Below are 14,601 nucleotides of genomic sequence, written 5' to 3' on the forward strand. Positions count from 1 at the left end.
ATATATATATATATATATATATATATATATATATATATATATATATATATATATCAAAAACGTCATATCATTTCACGGGATTTGTCCCTGCAGTCCTCACTTAGTTTTGAGTCCTCAATCGATAAAACATATATATATATATATATATATATATATATATATATATATATATATATATATATATATATATATATTGGGGGTTGGGGGTTGAGATGGCGATTTTTTTTCCTTTTTTTATCTATTTAACTTCTAAACAATTAACCTTTATCAGAGAATACCAAAATACCTCATATCATTCCGTAAGATTTGTCCCGCAGTCCCCACTTAGTTTTTGAATCCACAATCGAAAAAACTTATATATATAGACAGAGAGAGAGTGTGAGAGAGAGAGACTTTGTTAGAAAGTCAAGATCCCCATCGATCGACGCAGGAAAATGAATAGCCGGGTTGAAGAAACGGTGGTGATCATCGTCGGCGCTGGCCCATCCGGCCTCGCCACTGCCGCTTGCCTGTACCAACTCTCAATTCCATACAGAATCCTTGAAAGGGAAGACTGTATTGCTTCATTATTCAACAAGAAATCATACCATCGGCTTCACCTCCATTTAGCCAAAAAGTTCTGTCAGCTTCCTCACTTGCCTTTTCCTGAAACTTTTCCGACTTATGTCTCTAGAGCCGATTTCTTGAAATACTTGGACGATTACGCATCTCATTTCAATATTAAGCCTATCTTCGGGAACCTCGTACAGTTTGCGAAGTACGACGAAGATAGAAAGAAATGGAATGTGGAGGCGAAGAGAATTGGTGGTCAGAATGCGGAGGAGGAGGTACGATGTTATGAGGGGAGATTTTTGGTTGTGGCTACCGGAGAAACCAGCGATGTTTTTATACCGAAGGTGGAAGGGTTGAGTGAGTTTAAAGGTGAAGTCATTCATTCAACGGAATATAAATCCGGCGATGTATACGAAAAAAAGAAGGTTTTGGTCGTCGGAGCTGGAAATTCCGGCATGGAAATTGCACTTGATCTAGCTAACCATGGTGCAAAAACCTCCATTGTTGTCCGAAGTCCGGTAATTATAAGCTTTTATTTATATTTACTGATTTTGTGAGGGAAAAAGCGTGTTTTAGTTTGAACATAATTTTGCAGTTTTAATTTTTCGTTGCAAATACAGAACGTTGACTTTTTTTTTTTAGCAATAGTCACATTCGATTAAATAACAATTAGATAATAATGGTAATAATAATATATTTAGCTCAAGTTGACTTTTTCAGAGTTTGTTGTCCAATTGAATTTGTATACGATATCACAATAATTATATTATTACGGTTATTATCCAACTTTTATTAAAAGGATTTACGAGATTATAAGCATAAAAGTACAATATTCCTCTAGCAACTTACATCGAACCTGACCGTTTAATTTTTAGTTAACTTTATTATTTTATGAATTTAACATGTTGAAATAACTAAAATCAACTCGTTTTAGGTCAATGGTCCAAATTTATCACCTTTTATCGGTATTAATGTTCTATCCTCCTATAAATATTGTTATTTGATACTATGACATAATTTTAACACGTCATGGTTCAAGTTAATACCCGTTACATGTACTTTTGTTGTCACAATTTTTACTATAATATACATACATATTTATATTTGTATTTGTTGCATCAATTTATATTATTATATACAATAATGGTTTTTATATTGTACGTATATGTTGGTGGTGTAGATTCATATCGTGTCAAGATGGTCGGTAAATCTTGGATTGATGTTATTGAAGTTCATACCGCTATATTTGGTGGATTCATTGTTGGTATTGCTGAGTAAGTTAACGTATGGAGATCTAACAAAATACGGGATCCAAAGGCCGAAAGAAGGCCCTTTTTTTCTCAAGGTAAGAGATGGTAAATACCCTGTCATCAATGTTGGCACCTTCAAAAAGATAAAGTCTCGTGAGATACAGGTATGTATGTATGTATATGTATGGTTTCTTAATTTTCATAATTAACAAGTTATATTATATACTTATGTATGTGGTTGTTACAACATGATTGAGAGCGATTCAATTCTAATTAGATGATGTAAAAAAACAGGTATTGCCGGCTTTAAAAAGCATAAAAGGTGGAGGAAATGAGGTTGTTTTTGAGAACGGGAAATGCCATCAATTTGATGTAATTTTGTTTGCTACTGGGTTTAAAAGATCAACCCATTTATGGCTTCAGGTAAATGGTTTTCCAATTGCATATCCCAACAAAAGACCACTCACTAGTTACTAGTCACTTGTCACTTTCATATTTATAGCTTTATTATAAGTTCACAACATTACAATTTTGTTAGGTTTATTCATCTTTAATTCAATAAATTAACATAAATAATCAAATGGTGACAAAAATACTAAGGCCATAACAATCTGTTATAAAAAAAATGTGAATCATCTTAATCATGTCTTTATTGCTGCTGATATTTTTATCAACAAGTTTGACTAAACTTTAATTAAAAGTCATATATTTAGTACAGTTATAAAGTTATAACGACTTTAGTTAAAAGTCATATATTTAGTGGTTAAATGTAAGAAACATCATGTAATTCATTTTCTTTTTGTAGGCATCATATTTTCATTTATTTTTTATTACAAAATTATACTTTTTTGGTTTAGAAAACTCTACACAATTATGACTTTGTATTTTAAGTTGTTTAGGTTGTGTTTGGCGCGCCACAGCTAGCTGATAAGCTAGCTTATTTTTCGAGCTTTTTTATGTTGTTGTGTTTGGTAAGCCAAAAAGTGGCTTATAAGCTGCTTTTTGAAAAACTACTTAGACTAGCTTTTTAGGAGTTTTTTTAAAATTTTCCAAATACACCCCTTAATTAATTATAGAAACACATACTCTTACATGTCCTTTTATGTAATTTTATCTATTTCAGCTAGCTTTTCAGCTAGTTTTACCAAACGTTATTTTTTATCAGCTAACTTTTTATTTAACAGCTAGCTTTTCAGCTAGTACGTCAAACATAGCCTTAATATAGTAGTGAAAATTGCTATATGTTTTGGTAATATTTCTATAAATGAATAAAAGTTTTCAAACTATAAACTTCTAATCGGAAACGTAAAAATAAGATACTATAACAAATTAATAATAAGATCTTTTGATTTTGAAAAATGCAGGGATATGATTGTCTTTTAAAGAAAGATGGACTACCAAAACTAATATTTCCAAACCATTGGAAAGGAGAGAATGGCCTTTATTGTGTTGGGCTTGCAAGACGAGGCCTATATGGAGCTGCCATGGATGCCCAAAATATAGCTGATCACATTTTTAATCTAATCTCAAAATAAAATCACTATCTTTGATTGAAAATTAAATACATATTTTGATAGCCGGTTTTGTTTTATTATTGTTTAGTAAGACTTGTGTTTGTGTTTGTTTTATCTTAATTAAAATACGATTATGCATGCTGCATTTGTCTATATAAAACTCAAAAATGATTTTGTTTTTTGATTTGACAATGTCACATATCTATCATGTCTTTTTCTTTCTATATATCTTTTATACTAGAAATAACATTGTGATATTTGTTTGATAACAAGGGTTTGAAGTTACGTGTTGCTGCAGAAATTTAATCAATAAATTTTGTGTAAATAAAGTGTAACTAAATGCAATTCAATCAAATAGTAAGCTAACAAAATATACCAATGTACCTTTCATTTTCTTTGTTTATAATAGAAAAATATACTTTAACTTAATTTTATTATGATGTTATATTTTAGTGTTTTTATCAAGTCAATGTCTTTGAAAAAATTACGAAATTATAGTAATATTAGGTGAATGCATGCGCCTTGCACAATAATAAAATTACTAGTTAAAATATCAAAAGAGTATACGATATTCAAAATAACGCATGAGTGTTTGGTTCGTAGGTTGTTGTATGATTTAAAAGACAATTAAATTTAATTATTGAGGTTGAAAATTGAATTCAAAATATATATTGTTAGAAATAAACTAATTGTCATTAAATATGAAATAATAATCCTTTTACAGTATAATGTTGTTATTAGTTTAAATGATATTACAAATTACCCATTCATTAGAAATTCAGAATGTTCGAAGTTGAAATTTTATAGTAGTTATAATTATTTAATGCAATTTAGAAAATTAAATTCAAGTATTATGATTCAAAGATAAATATTTATCTTACACTACACAGTCTAAATGGTTTCTATGAATACAATTATTTAATATTATTTTAACTACTAAATCCTTAATCATTGCAATTGCAACCATAAAGATCTTATAGGTCATTATAGTATCATTTTGCAATAAATATAAATAAATAAAATACGAAGTGATCGAAAAGTTTTAAATTATATTTTAGAGTTTATATTTTTTTAGACTAAACTGTAAAATTGGTCCCTAGTTTGAAAAAAAAATATATGGATAGAGTCCAAACATTTTCAATTTGTATGAAATGTCCAAAATCATTACATTTTTATGGATTTAGTCCATGAGAGACTTGAAATTACTATTTTTTTTTTCTTTTTTTGTATTTTACTATTTTTCATATTATCTGTAATATTTTATTAATTAAAAATCAAACACAAAGAATTGGACTCAACCACCACCCTACTAGTACGCTCCCTTCTCTCTCTCTCTCTCTCTCTCTCTCTCTCTCTCTCCACCATGTTAGTCCTTCTAATCCCAAACCACTACCGTCAGTATCGGCTCCTCCACACCATCCGCCCAACCACTACCCAAACGAGTGGAGTCGTTACCCTTCGACGTGCCACCACCATCTGTTCTTCGTCGGACGCATCAAAATCCTCGCGTCACAATCATCGGTAACCCCAGTGTCAGTAATCATATCTCCTCCTTCACCGGTGCCGTCTTTCGTCTTGCCAGATTCGACATTCCTTCTCATTATGATCTAGAAACCCTAACTCGACATTGTCGCCCTTCGTCATTCTAGAAACACCAAGATTTTTCAGCGTCGCCATAAACAAGGTCAGAATCCTAGAAACGCCGATCCAGAGATTTAGGATTTTTAGATTTGGCTAGAAACATCGTCGAAAGCTTATAAACACCGCCGTTCTAGGTTTGTCTTCTTCAGTATTGCATTAGTTCATATTTGGAATGTCTAGAGTTCAGATCCGGATATTTTCCCCTCTTTCCTTTGCTTTCTCTCTCTCTCTCTCTCTCTAACAGTAAGGTAGAGATAAACATCGGTATAACATCCCGAAAATCATGACAAAATTTTCATTTTTAAAACCATCTCAAAATCCATAAATCACACAAAACACAGTTTCCAAAACCATAAGTATAAATCAGAGTATCACAAAATCATAAGTCAAATAAATATCCACAATGATGTGCATAATCATTCCTTCGCCTTTCCCTGTCCTCTGAAGTACCTGAAACCATAAAAACAAATTGTCAAGCCCGGACCTTGGCCGAGGCCCGGTCTTGGCCTAAGTGATCCAACACCGGGATGGCGGTTTGTTTTCCCTCACAAGGAAAGAATATTCCTTGTAATATTCTCATTCACTCACAACCAATCAGGTCGTGACAAAGAGCTTGGTGACGCCCAGAACTGACGTCACCTGGCAAGTTAGTAAGTGTGTACATATTCCTCCCAGTAAGAGGAGGCCACGTCTCACACCCACTGGACAAGGTCCCTACGATCCGTTAGTAACAGGGATAAAAGGGTCTCTTCCGGCTCAAGGAAGGGATCCATCTTCTTCCTCACAGAATTTACCCTAAAACTATCTCTCTTTTAGAAAACTAACTTGATCGTCGGAGCGACGTCCCGGGGGAACACCCGGTCGTCCTTTAACGATTCTTCTGTGTTGTGTTCTCAAGAAAACTTCAAGGACAGATCCATCAACCAGCTTCCCAATCCCTGTAGAGCATGTCACAACATTTGGCGCCATCCGGACGTATCCTCAGAGTGATACAGCCAATAAACGACACTGGTTCTCTGCAAAAGGGCGATCTAAAACCAACAGCATCTGCGACTGCAGTATAATATCCGTTTCGAATACCGGTGGCGGTAACCAACGAACATCACGGCGAGTATAGAGCACAGACCCCAATCCAGGTGCTCACGGACCAAATCTCACCGATTACGGAGCCAATACTCCAAAGCAGTTTCTGGCAACCGTCATCGAATGGTTCGCTGCCTCAAACGGCGATATCATATCCCGATCTGTTGCAGGTGCCTCCGCATGATGGCACAGAGGTACTTACTATCTCTAAGTCTCGTAAGAGAAGCACAACTCACCAAGCGGAGGACGAGATAGAGGTACTCTCAAGAAATCTACTCAATATTAGTTTTTCGAGCAGCGATCCCAGGCCATTGAACTGGGATCCGCAAGACCCACTCCTCATATCTGGATTCATTCGTAACACGAAAATCCATCGAATCTACATCGACAATGGTAGTTGCTCCGATATACTCTATGAGCATTATTTCAGGCAACTACCAGATGCGTGGAAGGAGGGGCTACAGCCCCCAACCGGTGCGCCATTGGTAGGGTTCACCTGACATAGTTTGTGGCCATTGGGCACTATTCGGCTGCCCTTAACGTTGGTCAGTCACGACGAGAGGAACTGAATCACAAGAACAATCGAATTCTCTATGATCTGGTATCGGACGGTCGACAATCTCCTTACTACACTTCGTACCATCGACGATCCATGGCATAGTTAAATTTAGCATGCGCCAGGGATCAGTGTCGATCCTCGCCACAAACACCAGGGCACAACATTGCCACCAGATCATAGCCGCTCCCGAGTTGGTGCGAGCACCAAAGAAATCGAAGGAGGGATGTTCCATCGAGCAACACCAAATAAACATGGAATATCCAAAACAACTCGTGCGAATTGGCGCTCACCTATCAGACGAGACCAGGGCACGACTGGTAGCACTCCTGAAGCAATACTCCACCGTTTTCGCCTGGAAACCAACAGATCTGACAGGCATTGATCGACAGGTTATAGAACACTGCCTTAATATCACGCGTGGAAGGAATCCTGTTAAAACAAAAGAAGAGAGGACAGGCAGAAGACCGGAACAAGGCTATAAACACATTAGTGGCCGATCTGCTGAATGCTGGCATACTCAAGGAAGTAATGTTCCCGACATGGATAGCAAATCTTGTCGTGGTAAAGAAAGCCAATGGGTCATGGCAAATGGGCATTGATTACTCAGATCTTAATAACGCATGTCCAAAGGATTGTTATCCTCTCCCGAAGATTGATCAGAAAGTCCAATCGCTTGAAGGTTTTCAGCTTAAATGTTTCCTTGATGCGTACAAGGGATACCATAAGGTACAGATGAAACGAGAGGACGAGGTGAAAACTGCCTTCCACACTGAGAAGGGCACTTTCTGCTACCCGAAAATGTCGTTTGGGTTCAAAAATGCGGGTGCTACATATCAGAGGCTAATAGACAAGATATTTGCCGATCAAATTGGTAGGAATATCGAAGTTGTAAAGGTCGAATGGTTGTAATTAGTCGAAGTATGTTTTGTACTCTTCGAATATTTTGTAATGTATTTTACTAAGGCACTTTTATTCGAAGCTTTAGTGTCTATGCCTTAGTATATTTTTTGTACGCTTTCAGTTCCCTATAAATAGGGTTATTTACTAGAGTTAGATAAGAACTTTTACAGACTTGTCTTTTGTACTCTGTAAAGAATTCGAAAGCGTAGTAGAGCATAACAGATCATATTTACATTCCGTGTTCAAATCTCGCACTCTTACTTGAATTCATACTCTGATTAATTCATTACTCGATTCTTTGGTTCATCAATTGGTATCAGAGCGGGAATCAAATCTCTGATATGATTTTCACGCTGTTCAAAAAGTTTTTTGAATCAACTCTTTGATTCAAAAGTTTCCGCACTTTTTTGAAAGTGAAAAATTGTCAAGATCTTAGTATGTGATTCGATTCTGCATTTGAATTGTTGAATCGAGTGTTATTCTCATCAATTCGATTTGATTCATCTAGTTTGTTTTCAAATTCTCAAATCTTTTCAAACTTCTCAAAATCTTCTTCCGTACAACAATGGCGAGTTTCAATCTCAATTCGATGACCTCGTTCATCAACCAAAATTCCAATGCTAATCCCTGAATACTATGATCAGTGGGCTGATCGGATGCAGGATTATCTGAATGGTCTTGATGAAGAATTATGGACATGTATCACTGGAAGTATCAATGTTCCAGTGAATGTTCAACCAATTGGATCTTCTTCCACAAATTTTGGTGTTGATAATCAAGGTGATCATCTGAAGAAATTGGAGAAAAGGTGTATAAGGGAATTACGAGGTGTTTTACCTCCAGTTGTGTACAATTACGTTAGGAGTTGTACAACTGCAAAGGAAATCTGGAACAATCTGAAAGATAAATTTCAAGGAAGTGAGAAGACAAAAATCAATTCAGTTATACAGTGTTTGGTTGAGCTGAAAGACTTCAAACAAAAAGAAGGAGAAACAATTGAAGTTTACTATGATCGTCTGAATGAGCTAATCTATCGATGCAATCGCTATGGAATTACCAGGACTTCAATGGAATTCAATCTCATCTTTGTAATGGGGCTTCGAAAAGAATGGAGAAGTGTGAGTATGATGGTGAAGAATCAGCAAAGTTTTGATACATCAACTCTCAATGATTTGTACAATCAGTTGAAAACACACGAAGTTGAAGTAAATGAAATTGCTGAGGAATCGAAGTTGAATTTAGGAGGTCCATTAGCTCTTGTGTCAAAGATTCCGGAGAAAGAAGCTGAGAATGGTGATTCTGAGGAAGAAGAAGGATTCATCATGAATTCGGATGATGAAGCAATAGCATTTTACTCGAATAATCGTGTCAAAAATTTTTTCAAAAAGTCGTTCAATTCGAAGACTAAACTTGCTGAGGTGAAAGGAATTTCTGTGAGTAAAAATGTTGTTGAGGAGAAAAAGAAAGTTGAGAAGCAAGATTCGAAGATAGCTGAAGGAAAGGGTGAGAAGAAGTTGAAAGGTGATGCTGGAATATATTGTCATTATTGCAACGGTGCGACTCATCTTGCAAATGACTGTATGCTTCGAAAGAAGGATGAGAGGAAGAATAAAGTCAAGGATGAGGCATACTATGCAGAGAAGCTTGAGGTGGTTCGTGCTAAAGCCAAGAATTTATCATTGGTTGCAAAGGGTGAGCATGAGGATGAAGAAGGAACATATCAAATCTGGTCATCTGGATCAGATGATGAAGAAATGCGAAATCCGACACATGGTGCATTGTATGCAAAAATGGAGGAAAACTCAGAGGATGAGGAATTCGAAGTGAGGGGACGATGCTTCGTATCCAAAGCTGCTGACAAATCTCCAATGACTACAAAGGTACGTAAAATTCTCGAATCTTTTAATATTCCTACTCATTCTTATGATTCTGAACTAATATCTTTTGATGAGACGGTTACTTATTTTGATTCAATTGTTGTGTCTGCTAGTAATGAGGCCAACAAATTGTCCATGGAGTTGTTAGAGACCAAAAAGAGATTGGACTCGAAAATAAGCAAAATTGAATGTATGGAATTACAAATAACAAACATTATGTGTGATAGAGATTCTTTAACGAGTGAAGTTAAACTTTTACTAGCACAAAGAAACATTTACTGTAATTCTGCGAAAAGACTATATGGCAAATTAACTGATTTACATCATTCAAGTGACATAAGTAAAGAGCAACATAGAAAATTACTACCTTTTCTAGCATTCGAAAGAGCTAAGGTAGATAATATTTCGTATGATTGTGAGCAGATAATAGCTGATTTTGACAAAGTTCCTGATGATAGATATAAATATGGAATTGTCAAAATTGATGAATGTCTTGATACGAAAGAATTAGTTAACATAGTGAATGATACTTTGACTAAATCTGAACAAATTCAAATTTTGAAAAAGACTGAGAATTCAACATCTGATTCTCAATCTAATTTTGCTGATATTGAAGATAATTCTGACAATATTAGTGAAATTAGTGAACTAGAAGATGTTGATTGTTCTCAGTTGTCTGTTGTTAATGTTGCTTTAACATCTAAAGGGAAAGAAAAAGTTAAGGATTTGATGGTTGAAAATGAAACTGATATACCCTCAACTTCGAAAGTTTGTGATATGAACTTCGTGGATCTCAAAGACAGCCAAACTGATGATAGTGATGATGACGATGAAGAGAAAATTTCGAAGGAAAAGAAATTTACTAAAGAAGAAGAAATTCCTCGAATGGTAGTTGATCAAGTGTATGGTGATACACAAAAGTTCGAAAAAGTGAATGAAAAAGGAGAACACTATCTTGAAACGAATATAGTGGTTTATCCAAATTTCAAATGTACAGATGATGTCATTTTTCCAAATCAAGTTTTCGTAACTACTGGAAATGTTGAGAATATAAAACCAGAATTAAAGAAGTTAGTTGAGGAGGATAATTCAAAAACAACTGAAGAAGGTTTTTTCTCAAATCAAAGCACAGTTGAAAACAACTTAACTAAGAATTCGTATGAATTCCAACGTCAAAAACCAAAAAGACAATGGGTTGAAAAATCAAAAATAGAAAAAGTGTTTTCAAATCAAGTTGAAAAGGAAAATGAAAAGGTTGTCAAACTCAATTCTAAGGAATTTAAAGATCAAATTGAAAAATTTTCGAAGGAACACAACATTTCCAAAAGACAAGCAAGAAAGAAAATATTTTGGCAAAATGTTGAGTCTCAAAAGATGTCTGAATCACAATCAACCAAAAGTGTTTTCAAAGCTAAAAATTCCTATTTTTCAACAAAACCTCAACAATCATCTCATACAAATCATTCAAGCTCTGAAGTGAATAAACACACAAGGTTTTTGAAAGTTACAGCAACTAATAAATCAAGAGCATTTTCAAATAAATCTAAATCAAATCAACAATTCTTTCAACGTCAACATTTTAAATCAACTGTTGATTCATCATACGCTCAATCATTTTTATCAAATCCAAAAGTTGATTTTGTTCCTCAAAAGCCAAATTTTTCTAATCATACGAAGAAAGAAACAATGCAAACTTCACGGGAAAAAGGAATGACTTCAAGGAAAAACATTGATCATTGGCTTGAAGGCAAAGGAAAGATGTATCAATCAAATAAATATTCAAAGGAGCAAATTCACGATGCATATGAAAAATATGTGAATACTTCATCAAATGGCAGTTCATCTTCTAAGGATTCGAACATTTCAGTCAAAGCTTGGAAACCAGTAATAAAAGCAAAGAATGTTCATTCACAAACTCAGAATTCGAAGGGTTCTGACGATTACAATACTCTTGGTGATCACAAGACAGGCTGTTTTTAAATGATGTATGATATTCTGTCCGGTTTTCAAGGTGATGTGACAACTACTTTTTGACACATGGCTACTTTTCAGCAGTAATGGTCCGACTTTCAAGGTGCCACGTCGGATTTCATTAAATACACATCCCGCTTCAAATTCAAACTTCAGGGTTACATATAAAAGGGGATTCAAGGGTTCATTGTCCGTTTACGCGATCAAAAAGCAAATTTCCCAAAATTCTATGTTCATCATCTTCTTCAAACCCTAACAATGGCGACTTCTGCTCATGTTGATTCTCATACAACTGAAGATGCCTCTTCATTACCAATAATGAAGATTCAAGCAACAAACTACTACTTGGAGGGTGAAGTTTCTCAGTATCCGGAAGAATTAAAGATGCTCATAGTTGCTTTGAAGAACTCGGTTTTGGCTAAAGCGATGTTCAACTCTTTCTCTGTTCCATTGTCCTGGCTTTCTCAAGCAGGATCGACTGCAACATACAACAAAGCATCTGATACGATTACATTTCATCTGGTGAACGATAAAAAGGTCAGGCTAACCAAGAAACTATTTTGTCAAATTCTTGATATTCCGAATTCGCCTCCATATGTTTCATTTACTTTTCCACAAATCGTTCACATGTTCAATGAGATGGGATATCAGCCACCATTGTCCAAGATTACTGATTTTAAGAAATCTGGACTTCCAAGAATCTGGTCTTGATAAAGTAAGGATGGAAGTTTATGCCATGGTTGCTGGCATATATTATGATATTCAAGTGGACTATTCTACTCAATTATGGAAGGAATTTCAAAAGGGTGTAGAACATACGAATGCCATTCATGACATTTCGTGTGCAAGATACTGGAGCTTGATCTTGCAACATTTCTACAATAAGGAAGGTATTTTAGTACCCAATGATGAAGAAAGAGCAGTTTTTCAACCATACCACTATCCGAAGGATGTCACAGACAGTGCTGAAATTTTTCCATCAGTTGCTCGTATTCCCGATGCAATGCTTAAAAGGGTCGATCCTTCGAATTCAGTTTTAGTGGCATATTTGCAGACTATTGATTCTACAATCGAAACTGGCGTACTATTGGATAGAGAAGATACGAAATCCAAGAAGACGAAGAAGAAGGAAACTGAGTCAAAATCTTCGAAATCTCCCAAGAAGAAGCCTGAAACTGTTGAAGTATCTGTTGCTCAGACTCAGGTGGTTGAGTCCATTCTTGAGGAAACACAAGAAAATGTTATCATTCCTTCGAAGACTGGAATGTTTCGAAGAATTAAAATGAAATCTTCCCATAAACGCAAGTCTCCCACACAACAAATGATTCGAAAGCCTCAAATCACTCATCAAGGCGTTTTAATTAGGGAAGTGCCCGCACCTGTTTCTCCTGTGTCAAAGAAACGAAGGGCTGAAGATATGGCAAAACGTTTGTCGAAGAAGAAGAAGAAGAAGAAGACTCGCAAACTTATGATTTCTATTGAGTCAACCGAAGATGAAAGTGAAAGAATTCCAGAAACTCCAGAGTTTACTCTTATCACAGAAAGTTCTACTCCTGAGAAGACAGTCGTCATACCACCCGAAGTTTCGATTGCCAAATCAGTTCCTGAGGAGGTTCGAACTTCAGGCATCCCTGCACACGTATCTGATACGGATGCAAATGTCAATATGGGTGAAGGAGGTTCGAAAAATGAAGCTAAAGGTCCATCTACTTCTGCTCCTTTTGCAAGTATTGTTTCCTTACCATTGTCTTCTACTCCTCTTACTTCAACAACAGATTCCCCAACATTCGAACACATTCTTGATCAACCCTTTACTTCTATTTTTTCTTCTCAATCTACTGAGCCACCCAAACCAAATTCACCTGTTGAAGAAACTGTTTGTATGGAGACAGAGACTGATAATGAGGGGTTTGGCGGAATGTTTGAAGATTTGGAGTTTCATGACGACGAAGAGCAGTTTCCAGATCACATGCTGATGACCATGAAGCAGTTTAAGATTTTAAATCAAAAGTTGAATTCTATCATTCAATCTCAAGCATATCTCGGGGTTGGTTCGTCTGTTTCAAGTATTGAAGTTGATTCGTTGCTGAAGGTGTTTGAATCCAGAATCATAAGTAAAGTATCGGGGATGATTAAAGATTCTGAATCTCGAGTCTTGGAGAAGATTGATCATAATGATCAAAACAATGAACTTCGGATCAATTCTCAAAATTCGAAATTTACTGGTGATCTGAGAGAGTTGAAGAATGTTGCAAAGGAAAGACACGTTCTTTTTATTCAAGATGTGAAGAAAGTACGAGAGGATTTCAACTTGCAAATTCACGAACTTCGTGAAGATATGAAAAGAGAAATAGCAACTGTTCAACATGACTATGCATCATTGCATCAAAAGGTTGATATCATTTGTGACGCAGTCACTCGATTTGTAAAGTTGTATGAAAATTTGAGTCCTCAAATTACTCAACTTTCAACATCCGAAAGTGCAAGCTTTGAGGAGGTGCTTAAGTTGCTCAAGGAGTTAAAGGAGATTTCTGATAGGCCAATGTCTTCTTCATTGATTACTCCTGAATTTTTATCTCAGAAGTTTATACAATTCGAAGTCATTCTCAACAAACAACTCGCTCCTCTCTTTCGCATATCAAGCCTTCTTCCAACAACAAATGCCCCGCCTGTTTTCACAGGGGTGCAAGGGGGAGAAAGAAAAACTACTGAGTCGAAGGCTAGTGGTGAGGATGCGAAAGTTGTGGGAAAAGTTTTTTCTTCAAAAATCCCAACAACAAAACTAATAATTGTTTCTGCTGAAATGGTTACTTCAACAGTCGTAACAACAATACCAATTGCAATACCAATTTCGAAAGGAATCGTGATTGGTAAATCTTCGGAGACTGGTGGGAGTGGTTCGAATCCAAAAGAAACAATTGATAATCCAGCCTTGAAAGATAAAGGGAAATCAATTCTTGTAGAAAAATCAAAAGAAGAAAAGAAGGCTGAAGCAGAAGCTGAAATTGAAAAATTGAGGATTATCCAAAGCATTATGACTCAACGAGCTAGTGATCCGAAGGGAATGGATAAAGGTGATCCAGCCAAACATTATAATTACGAAACAATCGAGGTCAAGGTTGCATTCAATCACATGTATACATTCGAAAAGAAACCAAAGCAGATCTATTTGGTCACAAACACTGATGCAAGCCAGCTGGATTTCCCCATAAACGAAATGATGTTTATCATGCCTCAGTTCAAAGCAGAAGGGA

General features: G+C 35.7%; 1 protein-coding gene across 1 annotated transcript; it reads left to right on the top strand.

Annotated features, from left to right (window-relative positions):
• The first annotated feature begins 255 nt into the window (after positions 1–255).
• On the top strand, positions 256–3,500 carry LOC145140925 (putative indole-3-pyruvate monooxygenase YUCCA10). The gene is made up of 4 exons (XM_079074308.1): positions 256–1,070; positions 1,733–1,966; positions 2,097–2,225; positions 3,167–3,500. The coding sequence occupies exons 1-4, from the start codon at positions 435–437 to the stop codon at positions 3,335–3,337; spliced, it is 1,170 nt and encodes a 389-aa protein (XP_078930434.1). The 5' UTR covers positions 256–434; the 3' UTR covers positions 3,338–3,500.
• The last annotated feature ends 11,101 nt before the right edge of the window (positions 3,501–14,601 follow it).

Source organism: Lactuca virosa, chromosome 9 (genome assembly GCF_052849685.1).
Source record: "Lactuca virosa cultivar CGN04683 chromosome 9, Lactuca_virosa_CGN04683_v6, whole genome shotgun sequence".
Taxonomy (NCBI): domain Eukaryota; kingdom Viridiplantae; phylum Streptophyta; class Magnoliopsida; order Asterales; family Asteraceae; genus Lactuca; species Lactuca virosa.

Coding starts and splice junctions, on each gene's coding strand:
- LOC145140925 (XM_079074308.1), top strand. CDS start 435: ATGAATAGCCGGGTTGAAGAAACGGTGGTGATCATCGTCGGCGCTGGC. Junction 1,967..2,096: donor TAAAGTCTCGTGAGATACAG/GTATGTATGTAT, acceptor GTAAAAAAACAG/GTATTGCCGGCTTTAAAAAG. Junction 2,226..3,166: donor CAACCCATTTATGGCTTCAG/GTAAATGGTTTT, acceptor TGAAAAATGCAG/GGATATGATTGTCTTTTAAA.